At 41.0% G+C, this 17453-nt stretch overlaps 2 protein-coding genes across 5 annotated transcripts in view; one reads left to right on the forward strand and one right to left on the reverse strand.

The window, feature by feature from the left end:
* Positions 1–17023, reverse strand: part of cux1b (cut-like homeobox 1b) — a 121292-nt gene extending 104269 nt beyond the window's left edge. For 2 of the 4 annotated variants that reach the window (XM_077494230.1, XM_077494232.1), the window contains exon 1: positions 272–445. In XM_077494230.1, the coding sequence (XP_077350356.1) occupies positions 272–334 (63 nt within the window). In that variant the 5' untranslated portion in view covers positions 335–445. Of the gene's footprint in view, positions 1–271; positions 446–5407; positions 5478–10533; positions 11486–16076; positions 16126–16215; positions 16302–16814 lie in introns of those variants that run through there. The other 2 variants (XM_077494229.1, XM_077494231.1) reach the window with 2 other exon arrangements.
* LOC144033547 (alpha-(1,3)-fucosyltransferase 4-like) lies at positions 10696–11489 on the forward strand. The gene is made up of 2 exons (XM_077541730.1): positions 10696–10716; positions 10779–11489. The coding sequence occupies exons 1-2, from the start codon at positions 10696–10698 to the stop codon at positions 11487–11489; spliced, it is 732 nt and encodes a 243-aa protein (XP_077397856.1).
* Positions 17024–17453: the final 430 nt, after the last annotated feature.

Genomic DNA, 17453 nt, shown 5'->3' on the forward strand with positions numbered 1-17453 from the left:
TATTTCACCGCAACCCGGCGGCGTCGCCCCCGCCGGTAGCCGGTTCGCAGTAGTCCGATCGATGTGGAATTGAACAAAGAGGATCAATTTCTGATCAGCGCGAAGGAGCCACTTTCATCAATGCGAGGGGGAGCTTTCCGGGCTCTCTTCCCCCTCCGTGAACGAGGCGGCGGTGGAACAAAAACACAGACTAAAAGCCACCGGGGGAGAGAAGCGGGAGCCCCCGCCGCCGAACGGCGGCCGCGCGAGCCCAAAGAGAGCGTCCACTGACCTGTAGTTGTTGCAAGTCAAAGCGCTTCCAATATTGAAACATCGATCCTGCATTGGCCGCCATCTTGAGACATATTGAGACAGGAATGAGATGCTGATAGAGCGCGCGGGGGTTGGAGTTCAGTGGAGGGGAGCGGGCGGTGGGAACACCCGGACTGGATCCACTCCGCGCCTCGCCTGGACTACGGACGCCGGTGGAATAGACTCACCCAGAGCGGTTGTCGCTTTAATAAAACCATTATAATTGTTTAAATAGCATTTTACCAATACGCGGAATTCACAGGTAAATAACCAACGGACGCTATATGACCTCTTTTTTCTTTTTCTTTTTTTTTTACAAAAACAAAACAACTCCCACTGTGGTCATTGAACTGTGTCGGTTATTCGTGATCAGAAAGATCAATAAACACTAGAAAATTACCACTTCTGGAGAAACCCTGTCTGAATGCTGAATGAAAAATATGGAATCGTGTGGAATGCAATTCGTTAAAAAAAAATATATATATGTGCAATATGCAATATGTGGGTGATAATGTGGAATCATTTTCAACGATGTAGAATGATATCAAAAGAATTGTAATGGTGAAAAATAGTGCAAATTGTTAGTGGAAAAATATTGGAATGACTAAATATGGAATGCGGTGGAATGATCATAGTGAAAAATATGCAATAGGTTGGTGAAAATGTGGATTTTTTTTATATGTGTGCATTTCTGCATTGTTAAAAACTGTTTCAGAGATGAATTGAATGATCTGAACATTTGAAATTCCAAATGGGGGTTGTGTGAATCTGTTATGTTGAATGTGTTGTTTGTTTGTTTGTTTGTTTGTTTGTTTCTTTTATGACAGACATTAAGTGTTTATTGCCACACTTGATGACTGTTAAACTAAACATAAAACAAATACAATTTCACGTTGTGTATTTAAAGAAAAGGCTCCACTACCTAACGCACAACGGAAAATTCCATAGGCACACTGGTTAACACTATCATGCATGTGGCAGTGTAACTTGTTACCCTTTAAAAATATGAACTCAAACTGTGTTCTAACACATGCAGAGGAACAACAATACTCACAGTCATATATTCTTTATCCTCTTAACAGAATAGCAAATATTACTGCCGTACTGTGAAGAGATCTGCAGTCCGTATTACACTGCACCCTGGCGGCCAAGGCGAGCATACCAAAAGTATTTTTTCATTGTAGTTAATTAATGAATTCATGCTTTTAGAAAGTATAATAATATAGAGGGATATTTTTCCTTATTACTAAACAACACTTTTATTGTTCTTTTCTGTTGGAAGGCATTTCCATTCGCAGGGAAAGACTTGAGATATGAGGATAGTCAAGGAACAAATTAAACTCAAATCTCAAGGCATCACTTTATTAGCAGTTTATGGTCGGGATTCACAAATCATAAAATGGATAAATAGGCAGACAAACAGATAGCTAGATGAGTGTGAAATGTATAATTGACAGAGCTATATCATTTTACAGTGGTGAATTATAATCCACATAATACGCACATTGTGTGGAAATGTTCATATGCTTATGATAAGGGAAAATCCCCCGAGGCCGTCTTCATTTAAATCATCTCTTTTTATGAAAAATAGTGTTGCAAAAGTCAATCAACTGGCAACAGTGCAGACACAAGTTGTAGCACTTGCTAGCTTGTATTGCTCATACATGTGTACGCCAAAAATACAAGCATTTACGTTTTATTTTACTGCCAAGAACACGACAACGGCTGATCGGAGACTTGTGGACGGGCCAGATGTGACCTGCGGGCCGTACCTTTCCAAACACTGTGCTACATAGGGAGACAGACAAATAGATAACGAGAAAGATACCGGGCCTTTGCAGATAGTTTTTTTTTTTTGCTTCAGAACGTTCCTTTCCGTTCCGATCTGAACAAGATGACCCGTGACTAAGTCCTCGGAGGAAAGAATGCAAAAAATGCTGAGGAAAGGTGCCTGCTTGCAACCTTTAACCAACCTTGAGCACAGGTTACTCCTGCGTGACCAACCGTCACGAAAAGAGAGAGACGTTACCCCGTAATTCTTTATGGCAAATTACCGACCAACTTTACGGACGAATACGTTGGAGAGTTTCATGGAAGAAACACGTCAGCAATGCGGAGTCAAATGATTTTGTTTTTTTCTGAAAATCATGTATTCATTGCAAATACATTTTAATTCATCTCTTTAAGCCAGTGACATATAGTGTCAGTCAGAACAATGAAATGATGACAGCTGAAAAAGCAAGGTGTTGCCATTCGTGGCTTGCTGTGAGGTCATCAGCTTTGCTCTCAATTCAATAGGCCGAGATAGACCAGATTGTCATTAGTTCAGCATTCATACTTTTAGAGACATTTTTGTTGGTAATGAGCCACGTGATTTTACAAATTAAAAATGGAGGCCTTGTAGATGTTTTTAAATTGTTAGTTTGCATCATGATTTTTATTGGGGAGTTTTAAGTCAGAAATGTCTTATTTATGCTTATCTTCAACAGGTTGACCTGAAGTTGATCTCAGATGATTTGGGGACATTTTTGTGGGGGAGAAGCTGCATGTTTGCCAGTAGACTTTGGGGGAAATTATAATGAGATCGTTTTAGGAAAAAAATAAATAAAAAATCACTCAGCCCAAATCAAAAGTGCTGAAAATAACATTTGCAAACCAAACATTGCCCAGATATAAAGTGTCTTACTCGTGAATGTGCATCTAATTATGTGGCTGTTGTCAAACTGACCTTGAACGTTTTTCATGTAATTTATATATACTGTATATAAAAATGGATATAAATGTGAATAAGTGGATGATCGAGTGCAAAAAGAAAGATGCGATTAAAGGGATACTTGAGTCATTGAGCCATTTTCAGCAGTAAAAAGTTCATCTTTTCTCTATAATTATAATAATTAATATAATATAAATAATATAATATAATAATATAAATAATAATTATAATAAATTAATTACCAAAGACTAAAACTAAGAACATTTTTTACTATAATTATAGTTTTAGTAAGTTCTGTAAACATAAAATGTAGTCTCAGTTAGTGCATTTTCATTTTTATTTTATTTCGTGAACAAAATAGTTTTTGAATTTTAGTTTGAGTTTTTTCATTATTTTTTGTTCACTAAAATAAACTTGGTTACGGCCCAGATCAAATGCTTTCGTCGTTCCATAATGGCCCACGCGCCACAGGTTGACCACATAGTGAGACGACAGCTGCTCTGCATTATCATTGCAACATCTCTGCTGTTCATTTTGTTTTGTTTTTTTTCACCGGTGTGTCAAGGGTGTTGTGAGGTCTGTCTGGGTGAAATTACTTTTTTTTTTTTTTTTTTTTTTTTTTTTTTTTGAAAGCCACACAGAGCTCGCATTCTCACTATCGGCCCCATCTGCAACAAAAATATACTCCTGGAGATGTATTTTTGTTTCTTAACAACGATTGTGCTTCACTCGACCCCGTTAAAATTAACAGACGGAATGTGGCATAGATAATGCCCCTCTTTCATTGCACCTTTTGGGGTTTGTCAACGTTTATGCCCCCTTCCGCATGAATGGCACTCGTTGCTCCAATAACTAATGCAGCCCAAAATAGCTTTGCCTTATTTCATACATCATTTCAAGACATCATTTAGCTTCATTTTGTTCCCATTTACCTGCCATCAGGTTAGCTATTAACAGTGTGTAAAAAAAAAAAAAGAAGCAGCCCACGAAAAAAGAAGCACCGAAATTAGAATGAAAAGGTACCAGCAGTGATGGGGCCTCTTTTTTTTGTGGCAAATCCTCAAAATGACCATCAAACCTTTGCTATGCTCGGAGTCCTGAAAATGGCTATGTTAAACCAAAATGGCAGACTTCCTGTTCAATTTTGAGTAAAGGGTCCTTGACACTTTTTCATGTCCTGTTATGATCGACATGCCCACCAAATTTCGTGTTGATCGATGAAACTTTTACAGGCTTCTTTTTCATGGTGTTCCTTCTCAAAATGGCTGCTTTAAAACAAAATGACAGACATCCTGTTACTTCCGAGCATGGGTCCTTGTGACTTTTACCTGCGTCCTATTATGATAGATTTGCGCACCCAATTTGGTGTCAATTGGTGAAAATGATGTCAGGGGCTTTTTTCTCTAACTTACCAGGGATCTTTTTTTTTTTTCCAGAAAATTTGCCCTAAAATGGCTACTTCAAACCAAAATGACTGGCCTCCGTTTGCCATAAATCCTGTTCTAATAAACATGTGCACTCAATTTCACATTCCTGTGCTCTGGGTGGCGGAGTGGTTACAGTCGCTTACCTTTGATGAAGGTGGCGCAAGTTCACCTCCCCACCCGGGAGACCATGTTTGTTTGTGTGAGTAAGTGTGCTTAATTTTTTATTTTTTTTTTAAATTCTGACTTTCCAAGTTCCTTTTGAATGAAATAGACACTCAAAATGGCTGCTTAAAACCAAGATGGCAGACTTCCTGTTCAAATGTTTGTCTTTTCCCATGTGTCTTTTTACTCAGAGACCCATTTTGGTGTCAAGGGCTTCTTTTTTTTTTTTGACCAACTTTCCATGTCTTACTGAGTGACCTTTACTGGGGTTGTGTTAGCTTGCAAGATGTTTTCAGGCATATTGAGCTTCATAACAAAAAAAACAAAACAAAAAAAAGATTCTTTCACCAGACGGACAACCGCTCCAAGAGGGATAGCGCGTCTTTGTAGTTACATGACATTGTGAGGTTTACCTACGTAATGCGCTTAAGTTGTTTATGTCCAAAATGTTGTGTGCAAAGTGCTGAATGTTATCCTCGTTACGCGGGCTTGCATGACTTACCCTATCATTAAGTCAAACCTGAAATACAGGTTGGACTTAATCCCACACACAGTGTATTCCTTATCTACGTGAATGTGTGTTGATGTCATGTTGTTAACACTTGGATTCTACTACATATGTTGAAAAAAAATAAAAAATAAAAAAAGAGCCTTGCCATAAACATTAAAACACAAATGAGAGGAACAACCCCCCCCCCCCGCACTAATGATCCAACGTGGTAAATTCTCATAGAACTTCAATCCCATTTTGGCACAAGGTGCAACATTTTCAACCACTCCACTTTAAGAAAAACAAAAACAAAAACAATGGTACCTTCACAAGAATGGGAAGCTTCTCTCGGCTTTTCCGGTTTGCTTTGAAGCAACGGGGGCGTGCACGGGTGCTGTTGGAACATAACAAGCCCGGCTTCAGTTTTCAATCCAACTACAAATTATGACGAAGCCACAACACACGTCGAACACGTCTGGCGCCGACACCTGCCAAGGAAGCCAAAGCCAGTGAGAACTTTTTTTTTTAGTAGCATATCCATTTCAACTCCATTTTCGTGTGCTTCCTGTTCAAACCGACTTTATTTGACAAGTTCACTGCTTACTCGTGACTAGTTTGCACACTGGATTCTAGAACATACTTTTAAAATGGTCAAACAGGCGACTTTACAGTTTGGAGTCATACAAGACAGCAAGCAGGCGACAGTTCACGTTTCAATTATGATGAGGGGGACTTTTGACTTTTCCACTTGGTTTAATTTGTGATTTTTTCACTGATTTTTATGTGAGTCTACCACTATTTATCTATATGAATAAAGCTCATTTTGCCTATCCTGGCCGAGTCGAAGATGATCAATCAGCATACAAATGCATCAAGTCTCAAAGCGACAATACAAATCATCAAAAGTGGAAAAATAAATCAAAAAATATAAATGGAATATTATTACTTCCAAGTCATTTAAAAACACTTTCGAAGTGGTCAATGAGCACAGTTCCTTTATTTTCAGTTTTTTTGTAACGATGGTACAATTTTAAATGGCAATAAATTGTTTTTGCCTTACACTTTGACACAGGTTATGTACATTGTATAATAAGTATATATAACAATTATAATATATACATATATATATATATATATATATATAAAACTACATATTATAATAATAATAATAATAATAATAATAATAATCAGTATAAATATAGTGCATGATTTCATTGCACAATATGCGGGCTATGCTAATCTCATAGATTTTAAAGTGTTTTTGTTGTTTAAAAAAAAAATTACGCCTGCGTTTTGATGTCTGTAACACGTTATTGTAATAATAGGACCAAAAATTAAATAACACTTTACACACCCTGTTTCTTGTCTTGCTGAAATTGGCTCATTTGAGTGTGCGGTAAGCCTTTGGACACACCCCCAGATGTCTCTGGTCCAATGGCAAGTGTGGATTTCATTACCATGGGAACAAGGGTGGCGTTAGTGTCATTGATTCAACTTTTCACTGCTTATCAGAAACTATACGGCTGGCTAACGCTAATGCAGCTCTGCTTAAATTTTTTTTGTCTTTATCATGATAGCAGGGGCAATCACATGGTGGGTGTTTTTTTGCATTATATATAGTCACTTGAAATAGTCCTGGATCTTCACCCTGCCAAACTGATCATGGGCGGGGACAGTTATGTAAATGTACCCAACTGTTACTGGGACAAATTTGACTTGTTTCCTTTCACACTTGAAATATTTGCAGATTTCAAGTGCTGAGAAAGTCAACTGTACGTCATGTTGCGCTCTTTCAAGTTGGAAACGAGGACGTATGTGAAGTCAACGTTGAGCCCGTCGGTCCTCTAGCGTTTGCACTTTGCTCTTTCGTCCGCCATTTGCTGGTGCGCATCGTCCGTGCCTGCGAGGTGCTTTTAACGGGGCCTCGTGTTAGACGGATAAGTGGCCCTCGGGGGCCCGCAGGCTGCGCGCAACACTGATCACGCCAGACAGCGCCGGCCGGCACGGCTGAATAATATCATCAGCGCCCAGTGAATCGCCTCGGTGGCACTTTCACACAACCCCTGACCCCCGCTGTGACCCCCAGGGTCATGATTAAGGTCATGGGTCGGCGGGGGCCTCTGTATTCTCCCTCTGACTGTAGCCCCGCCGTTACTCGCTCATCTTCCTGGCTTTCTATCGCTCATGCACACGCCCAGACCAGGTGGGACCAATTGAGACATGCTGTCCCCCGAGAACGGCAAAAGAGAAAATCAATAAGGGAAGATGAGTGATGACCTGGGGGCTCCCGACGGAAAAGACGAGCGCGCTCTCCGTGGACTACTTGAGTCCGACAAGTCACTTTTACACTGCCGCTAAAAGGCATCACCTTACTGACTTTTTTCCGTGGTCCTCAACAAGCGGTCCGTGGAAAGAAACTGGTCTGCAATGTGGTATTGGGCCACATGGAACTATTCCCTTGACAATCATGCTATGTTTTTGTGGTTCAATTAAAAAAAAAAAAACAACAACAAAAAAACAGCGTAGAATAGTATATTGCATGTGGGGTCTCAAAACCCAGTAAAGGGTCACAGTTTAAGCGCATGGTGATGAAGTTTCAAACAGGAAGTGGCCGTGGACACTAGTGTTCATTCTGTTAACCAAAACGGGAAAAAAAAAAAAAAATATATATATATATATATATATATATATATATATATATATATATATATATATATATATATATATATATATATATATATATATATAGAGAGAGATATTTTCATCAACACACATTTTTCACCCAACAAAAACTAGACGAGACTAATACCCTCATTAACTCATTCACTCCCAGACATTTTCACTGAAGCAAGTCCCTTTGTTTGCTTTACTGGATTTTGACTGATTTTGCAAGAATAAAAAAAGTGTGTTCAAAACATGGAACCTACCAAAAGAAAAATTTGAGATTCTTCTTTCATCGCGGAAAAAAAGTATATACGGAAAATCTGTTTCCGTTTTGCAGCAATTAGCATTAGAGTATAGCTAGGTTTCATCATTGGTCGCAAATCTGCTTAGAATTGTTGGGGAACAATTTATCTCTGGTGGATCTCTTATACTCTGCTGCCACCTAGTGACCGTTTTTGTAATAACTAACATTGCTTCAAGCATTCTCTTCAGTTCAGAGGCTGCATCAAAGCCTTCTTTACGCGCTAGCATAAAAACACATTAAAAAAACGTATAAATATGTCTTTGGGGGCATGGTAATATTTAAAATAGAACATATTTATACGTTTTTGGGAGCAAATGTGTTAAACAATTGGGACTATGCTTTTCTGTTGAATAATGAAGACTAGACAAAAATGCACTTCACTGTTTTTTTTTTAAAGTAAATTATAGTTATAAAATTCTAACAATAATGTTTATCCGAGCACTAACTAATGCTAGCTAACTGACTAAAACTACACTAAAACGTTGACAGTTTTTGTTAGGTTTATAGTCTACTAAAAGTTGACTAAATAAAAACAGGATGAGGTAGACCAAATATGATTAAAAATAAAATAAAAAAAATAATAAAACAAAAATAAACAAAAACCTAACAAGCGTGACTGATACTAGACTAAAACAGACCTAATTTAAAATGTCTGATAAAATTTAAGACTAGTGGACAGTTCAGGCGAGCCTTCAGTCAACAAGAAAATAAACGAGTGCAACTCCACTTTTACTGCGCATTTCCTGCAACAAAAGCGGATTTGACGTCACTCTCAGACCAACGCTAACTAACCATCCTCGGCTGCTTCTGCAGCGGGACGTGCATATATGTGTTCAGAATAGTGGGACCACCAGACTGCTGCTGTTCCTCACCAGACCCGGTCAGATTAACATCCGATGAAAAATCAGCTGAAAATAGAACGGTTCCGCTGAAAGGAGGTGGGGGGTGATAAATAATGCAAAAAGAATACAAAACCTCTTACGGGGTTAGCTGATCTCACACACAGCAGACATGCACAGACACGCACGGTTCTTCTTCTTTTTCTTTTTTAACATCGGTCTGCACAGTGAGGAAAAGTGAATGGATGTGACAGGAAGGAGGAGGCCCCAGTGGAGTAACACACATGCTCTTCGCTTCATCTCCTCCCACCGCTCCATGTTTTACGTTTCCATCCGGGATTGATGACAAATTCTTGAGGGGAGGGAAGGAACGATGAAGGGGAGGGGGGGTAGATGTCCGAAGACACACACAGCGTGCTTTTTTCTCTCTCTCCTGCCAGATTACAGTCTTGCAAACGCAGATGTTTTCGCGTTTTTTTTTCACACAATCAGCACAACAACATGTGGAACTACTTTTTTTTTTTTTGGCCACTTAATTAAAACCAAGGCTTTTTGTTTGGGTTTGTTTTTCCATGCTTGAATAAAACATCCAAGATTTCAAAGTGGCGGCAAAACATGCCTAATTCAAAGCCCTGAATATGTATTTATTGGCAAAATTAATAATGCATGTTTTCCTGCCTCCCCAATATAATCCGACAGTGTCTGAAAATCCGAAATGCTGTCCCAGGTTCCTCATTGAGGCCAAAACAGATTTTCACACATAGCACAGCTTTGTGTATGGAGACACCCAGTGGTAGACGAACATATTACATTTGTCAAATATTTGTAATTATATTAAGCATATTTAGTTTTACACAAACGTTTTACAACATATGAACATGTTTCTTAATGTTTAATTTAAAAAAAATATATATATATATATATAAAAAAACCTCAGAACTTGTTTCTGAAATATTAATTATTAATCATAAAAAGTTGTTAAATACAGCTATCGTATGTCCATGATCACGATGACGAAAAATTTTCAATATATTGTGCAGCCCTACTCAAAATATACAAGATATGGTGACATTAAAATCCCAAATATGGGTCAATTAAGGATTTCATGTGTGAATCTCACCGAGCGAATTGGACTAAAATAATGCCCTATCCCCTTTAATGGTTTCGGAAAATTGGGGTATAGAGGGGTCGTATCCCTCCAGCATACTGATTTGTTCACTGACGGCCTCCAAAGCAACTTTTTCGAGCCTTATATCATAATCTCGAAGGTACAAGGTGCGCATGATAAATGTGTCATAAAACGTTACTTATTTCCTGAGCTGGAGGTGTGTTGAATTTCAGTTTCCAAGTGCCAGATTGGCCTTGTAGACGTCACAGAAGCCTCATTGACTGGCAAGACAAACCCGCCAGCACCCTGCCACGTCCAGTATCGGCGTCCCGATTTGGATTAAAGCTTTATAGGCTTAAGGCTGCCATGAAGACAACTCCAAGGTGCGCTTGCGTTCGGGGGTGAAATGCACTGATGGGAGTTTGGGCACGACGGACCCGCGCATGCTCAAAGAGGCGCCCCGGCCACTTCATTACCGCGGGCCTAGTGGCCGCCGGCTTCGTCGCCCTCCTGGGATTTTCTTCGCTCCACTTACCGGCCTCGCTCTCGCTCGAGCCGGCGACGAGCGCCCCCGAGGTGACGCTCTTGATTTGGACTCATCCGTTCGGGCGGGAGGGACCACTTCCGGATTGCTTGGCGCGCTACGGCGTACACGGCTGCGCGCTGACCGACGACCGGCGCGCGTACCCGCACGCAGATGGCGTGCTCGTGCACCACCGCGACGTCGTGGCCTCCGGGAGCGCCGAACTGCCACCGGAAGCGGGACGGCCCCCTTGGCAGAAGTGGATCTGGCTCAACTACGAGTCGCCGTCGCACACGGCGGCCCTGCGGCGCCTGGAGGGGCGCTTCAACCTCACTATGAGCTACCGCGCCGACTCGGACATCTTCCTCCCCTATGGCTACCTGGTCCAGAAACACGGTGACGGACAGCCGCTGTCAGAACCTTCCAGAAGTTCTCGTCCTGGCCTGGTCGCGTGGGTGGTGAGCAACTGGGTGGATTCGCAGGCCCGCGTGGCCTTCTACTTGCAGCTCAGCCGGTACATCCAGGTGGACGTGTTCGGCCGAGCCGGACGCGGTATTCCCGAAGGCCTGGGAAGCGTGGTGCGGCTAGTAAAGCACTACAACTTCTATTTAGCCCTGGAGAACTCTCAACACACGGACTACATCACGGAGAAGCTGTGGAACGCCGTGCTGGCCGGCGCCGTGCCGGTGGTCCTGGGCCCCGGCCGGAAGAACTACGAGCGCTTCCTGCCGCCCGAGGCCTTCATCCACGTGGATGACTTCCCCTCGGTCGAAGCTCTGGCCCGGTACCTGCTGTTGCTCAGGCGGGACCCGGCACGGCTGATGGGGCACCTGCGCTGGAGAACGGGCTTCGGACTGCGCCAACCCGCCTTCTGGGGAGAACATTACTGCACCGCCTGCAGGGCGTTGAGGAAGACCAGAGGACGCACTCACGTGGTCCAGGACTTGACTGGATGGTTTGAGTCCTGAGGGGGAATTATCGCATACAGTCAACAAAACCCCCAAAGACTCAGAACTCTGTAGCGAATAATAGTGTAAAAACTTTGACATGCCCCATAATTTTAAACCAAATTGAACTCGCAACACTTGAGTATCATTTCAAATTCATCTTGTAACCCTTACAAATACATGACAGATGATTTGATTTTGAAATAAAGCACAAGCTTTAGGGTAGAATAACTAAAGATTTTTTTGTAGTCAAATATAATGTGATGAAAGTCAAGTAGATTTTTATTTTTGTCCAGCTCCAATTGGAAGACAAAAATCTAAAAACGGGATTAGCTATTAGACGACTGAAAGGTGTATTCAAGGATCTTCTCAAAAAGTATAAGCCAAACGTCCGTTTGTCACTTTTTCAAAAATGCGCATGGCAGACATCCTATCAGCTCTCCTGCTCGTCCGCGGGGGGTGGGGCCGGGGGCGGGTGCGCATGCTCAGCTAAGAACAAGCACACACAAGATCGTTTACGGCAGATTGATTGACGGGATCGAGAACCAATTGTTAAGATGATCCACCCCAAAAGATGGAGAGACAAAAGATCCTTGAATACAGCTTTAAAGGGTAAGACACTATATTGTCCTACTGTGTGTGCGTCAAAGAGACTTTTGGCTAAATGGGGTTCCATGGCACGGAGGAGGCGGGACTTCCTAACTCTAACCCTTCCGACTTGTTTTCACACATGAGCTTTGGTTCCGTTTCCTGTTTGCGTCGTGTGGGCTGCGTCCCAGTTGTGCACTTCGGACTTTATGCCCCTCGGCTGCACGTTCCCGTCGACGGGTGCAAGTGTGTCTGTCTCAGTTGTCCGAAGCATTTCAGAGAGCTGAGGCACGTGCGGTGGAGGGTGCAGGGGTGGGGGTGCGGGTGTTGGAACTCAGCAATGCCCGGAAACGACGCTGAGGTGTGAAATCCGTGCCATCTACCCCATTCTACTTCATGAAATCGGTTTATTTATTTACATGTTCTTTTTATTAGGTTTTCTGTTTACATTTTGTAATAGTGATATTTGTCTTAAAAAATTGCACATTTTCCCCAATAGTTTTTATGCCCATTTTTGTTTTTGCACTATGTACATAACAATGCATATTTTAATAATCACTGCCTAATTAACTTCTGGTTGGATGCAATCTTCATTTTGTTGCTTGTACTTATAACGTGACGTGCAATAAAAAAAAATGTGACAGCAGATGTTTTTGGAGCGGCAGCAATGGATTCATGACATTTCATTAATTCAAGGGAAAATTAATTTGTTACATGATTAGCTTCAGTTAACGACACAACTCACTTCACAGCAAGCAGCAGTTTGGCACATAGAATTAGTGAATAGCTGTTTATCGTCATTTGTAGTTTTTTTTTTTTTTACTGCCACATTAAACATACCAAACATATCCTTTGCTAGCTCCATTCTAAGACAACAGAAAACCCCAAAGACAGGCTAATGAGTAGCATCTATGTGGTGCTTGTTAAAATTATTAAGGGCTGAATGAGTTTGAGAAAGAATCTGATTATTTTAGGGCTGCACGATAACATCGGTTTATCAACCAATTTAATGTCAAACAGATAAATAAAGAAATCTACCGATAACAATCGACATGCCACGTTGGTCCATCTGTTGTGTTTGCAGCTGAAGTTGTGTTGATAAATAAATGTAAAAAAAAAAAACATGGCCAACTCCTCGACGTACCCCTCTCCTATGGTACGGTCGCATATTTGTGACGTCACAATGTGCGCGACCTCGTGTTGATGACATAGCAATCACCAGTCTGGGATTTCTTTACTGTGTCTCCCCAAAATGTTACTCTTGCAGTTTTTTGTTGCATTTTTAGAACATGACTTTTGTTTTGGCAAACTCCAAATGAGTTACTGGTTGTCTTTGAAGCAGATATCATTAAAATTCAGCTTTATGGTGCTTTATACAATGTTGCAATGTATTTGTACATTAGCCTTATATAATAGGACTCAAAAGTACATTTGTATTCAAGTTAATTTCACAAACAATTATCGGCTTACTTATCGGTTATATCGACATCTGCACTTTTGAAATGATTGGTTTATCGGTATTGGTTGAAAACAGCATTATCGTGTACACCTAATAACGGTGATTGTGACACCCAAGGCAATTCCAAACATCCAAATGCTAACTTGACACAGTGAAAAAGTAACATATTGCTTTTGCTTGTGACTAGCATACAAACCAAGCAGATCGTTATAGTAGTCAAACAATATTCCATCACGTTTTGAAGTCAAAATAATCCTCACAAATCTAATGACAACAATCCAATGCTTTTCTACCGTCACTTCACAGAGTAAAGGCCGCCATTTTGACTTGAGACAGACGTAAGGTCAGAATGGTCAATTTGAGGAAATGTACATGGCAGTTACATTACAAACAACCTTTAAACGCAAACAACTTCCCTTCATGAAGGTTATTAACACCGGGCATTTTAATCAGCCTCATCAGTGAAAACAAACATACGAGCGAGCGCAGTTATGTCTTTTTGTCAAACGTGGTCGTCGGGCCTTCCTCTGTATCTTTTCATCTGTGTTTTTGGCCCATACGTCTGCCGACCCCCACCAACTACCAATCAGCCCTCCCTCCCCTTCTCTTTCTTCTTGTTTTTCCTGTCTACTGAACAGAGACATGTTGATATGAGGCCCCGCTCGCTGGCTCGCCCGCCTGGCCACAAGGGAGCAAGTCTCTGGTGCCTTTTGATCAGCTGCAAGATCAGACATGTCGCCCTCTGCCCGCCCCCGCGTACACTCCAGTGACTGATCATGCAGCATAATGGGCAGCCGCGGACGAGGTCGAAAGACGCACACCCACATACATCAAGCCAATTGAAGCGGCCTGTTGTTTATACCTCCGCTCGCACACTGCGGTGGCTTGTTTGCTGGACGTGAGGGAGGGACGGCGTGCGGGCGCATGTGCCATTTCCCCTTTCCTGCCTTTTTTTTTGTTGCCTTTGACAGTAAGATGGATGATGGCAATCACACAGGAGCCGTCAGCAAGACAGAGTGGAAGGTCCACGGGCCGGCGAGACACAGCCATGGGAAACCAGCCGTCACATGACTGCACGGCGCACTTTGATTTGGCGTCCATGTGCGTATATGCGAGGGGGTCTAGCTTGTTTTTCGCAAGAACATGAAAACGTCCTATCTCAGATCCCGGTTCCCCATTGAAATAAATGGAAATGCCATTCATCCGTTCCAAAAAAAAAACACATTTGATTGTGTTTTTAATAAAGAAATAGCTCAGGTTATTCATTATGATTCATTGCTACTGTATGCGACTTGGGCACCAGGAGGCAGTATAGTGCAGTCAGGAAATCATAAGCGAAGAAGACTTTCAAAACTACTGTTAATTACTCAACAGCATTAATATTTAGATCCCGGTTTTATCAAATTTCATTTTCCAACTGCAACATAATACAAAGATAACGACATTGAAACACTGCCCCCACTCCAAAAAAACAAAAACAAATAATAATTGGCTGATTTTTCTCTCTGTTGTAAAGATCAACAAATAATATTAAAGGATAAAGTATTGCACTTTTCGCGGTTTCACTGTATTGCAGATTTTTTTTTTAGTGCAATTATGCATGTATTTTTTATAGTAATGTACCTATTATATCAAATTTATGAATGTTTAAACGAGAGAAATGTGAGAAAAAGTAAATGCCTCGATGAGAAAATTGTATAAACTGTGTGGTGAGGGGTTTTAGAGCCTTAAAACATTTATAGTAAATGTAGCTACTTCGCGGATTTCATTTATTGCGGATATTTTTTGGAACCTAACCCCAGCGTAAAACAAGAGAACACTTTATTGTCTACATGTGTGTTGATGCAGCCTTTGTATTCAAATAGCCATTGCTTAATACTGCAAGTCCGCCACTATCAATATTATTCACGAGCCCAAATGTGGTATTTTGCATGTGTTACCATTAAGCTAGCAGAAGACAATGTTGGGTCGTTGTTTTAAACAATGCATAGTAATTGTATTTTTTTTTATGTTTAGCTTGACAATGTGTAAATAGAAATAAACAGTATGAAGTCTCTTTTTGAAGAATTGTTCATTCAGCCTCGAGCAAACTGAAACATTTTTGCTCGGCGGTCAAAGCAAAAAAAAAACAAAACAAAAAAAAAAACAACAACAACAAAAACATCATCCGAACGACTCAAGTGGACTTGTTTATGTGTGAGTTTTACATAAGTGTACTGCAAGTCAATCTGTGTGTCAATGTGACGCGAAATTCTCTCATCCGCCAGGCCCACTTTACACTCCCCAGTCGGCGGATGTTTTTAGGAGAAACATCTGTTGCTGTACAAATGAGATTAGCGGCTCGCCAGCCCCCCCTGGGCCATATGAACAGCACAGTTAGTCAAAAAGGATGTACTTGAGAAGGGGGGAAAAAGAAAATGGGGGAGGGGGGGTTGAAAGGATGCATTGATTTAAATCTACTGAAATTGCTTTCGGATCTAAGTATTCATCATCACCACCCCCTCCCCCAATCTCATATTGATAAATCCAATTTTTCACCTTGTTCCTAGGCAACGACTCACCTCAGCCCCTGGAAAGTTGTCAGCTGCTGACACAAGGTAATATTTAATCCTGCAGGTAATGGAAGGGGAAGAGGAATTGAAATAGACTGGAGTTTAGGAACAAAGGTTGATGTGCATGCAGAGACACACAGAGTCATACCTGCTGGGTGTGTGCACCAGTGTGGAGAAAGTCACTCCAGCGCTCCTTCTGGGTCAACGATGCAGAGATTCATCAGCTCTGGGTCACTTGATTGCAAAATGGAAGGAATGCAGAGAAGTCCGGGGATTGTTGATTATCGAGGGGGGCCATGCCAATAATTGATAACAATTTGAGCATTTTACATCCCATACAAAGACAAGTCTCTAAAAGATTATACTGGCTAATTATGATGTTCAATATGTTGCACAAATATGTACCTGCCTAAAAATGTTGACATTTCAGCCTACAAGAACACTGAAAAAGCAATGTATGAACAGCAGTGAAGCTAAATATGTAAGTTGGCAGAACTGAAATGCCATATAATCTATATAGCCTAGCTATTACAATTAGCACGGTGAGCAGTTTTACGCGTGTTAAAAAGTATGTCAATGTAGGACCATTTTTATGGCTCAATTGACCTTAGTTTGTTATTTTATGCTATTTTATAAATAACAAAATACTATTGTTTGAAAGTAATATTGCTGGATAATATTTGAACTTGTACATTTGTATTTTATATCTTATTTGGCGCGACTGTAGATGAATCAAAAGTTACTCACCATAGGCTATTACTCAGTAGGCCACTTGAGTAGTTCTTTCACAGGCTACTGACTTCATGAAAGTAATTATTTGGGCTACTATGAACATTTAATCAGTCGACTCATATTACTCAGAAGTAACACTACTACTTTACCTTGAGTTTGCAACAATCTTTGTTTTGTTTTGTTTTGTTTTGTTTTGAAGCTAACCTCCCGATACGGGTGGCGAAGCGAAGTGTTTCTTCTTCTTTCTTTGTATTTTCCAGTAGTCTGGATAGCCCGTGGCAACGTGCTGCCTCTCACAGGTTAAACGTGGTACTGCAACAGGCATTGTTCCGTGTGCTGTGTCGGTCGGTCACCTCGACTGCGCCACAGTAAGCACACGTATGCTTTTTTTTTTTCTCCTCACACTGGCTTCTCTCATATTTTGAAAAAGGAGTTATGATTTTAAAAGTTGTGGATATATCGCTCCTGTCTTACTAAATATGTCAACATTCTGCATCACTTTCTAAATGTAAACAGGAGCAAATACACAGGTGAATGAATGAAGGAAAAAAAAAAGGAAAAAAAAACCAATGGGAGCAAAATGACCCTCAGTTCTATTCTATAGAGTGTTGTGCATGTCACAAATAGAGAGAGACAGCCAGTCATACCTGATAC

Source organism: Festucalex cinctus, chromosome 13, assembly GCF_051991245.1.
Source record: "Festucalex cinctus isolate MCC-2025b chromosome 13, RoL_Fcin_1.0, whole genome shotgun sequence".
Taxonomy (NCBI): Eukaryota; Metazoa; Chordata; class Actinopteri; order Syngnathiformes; family Syngnathidae; genus Festucalex; species Festucalex cinctus.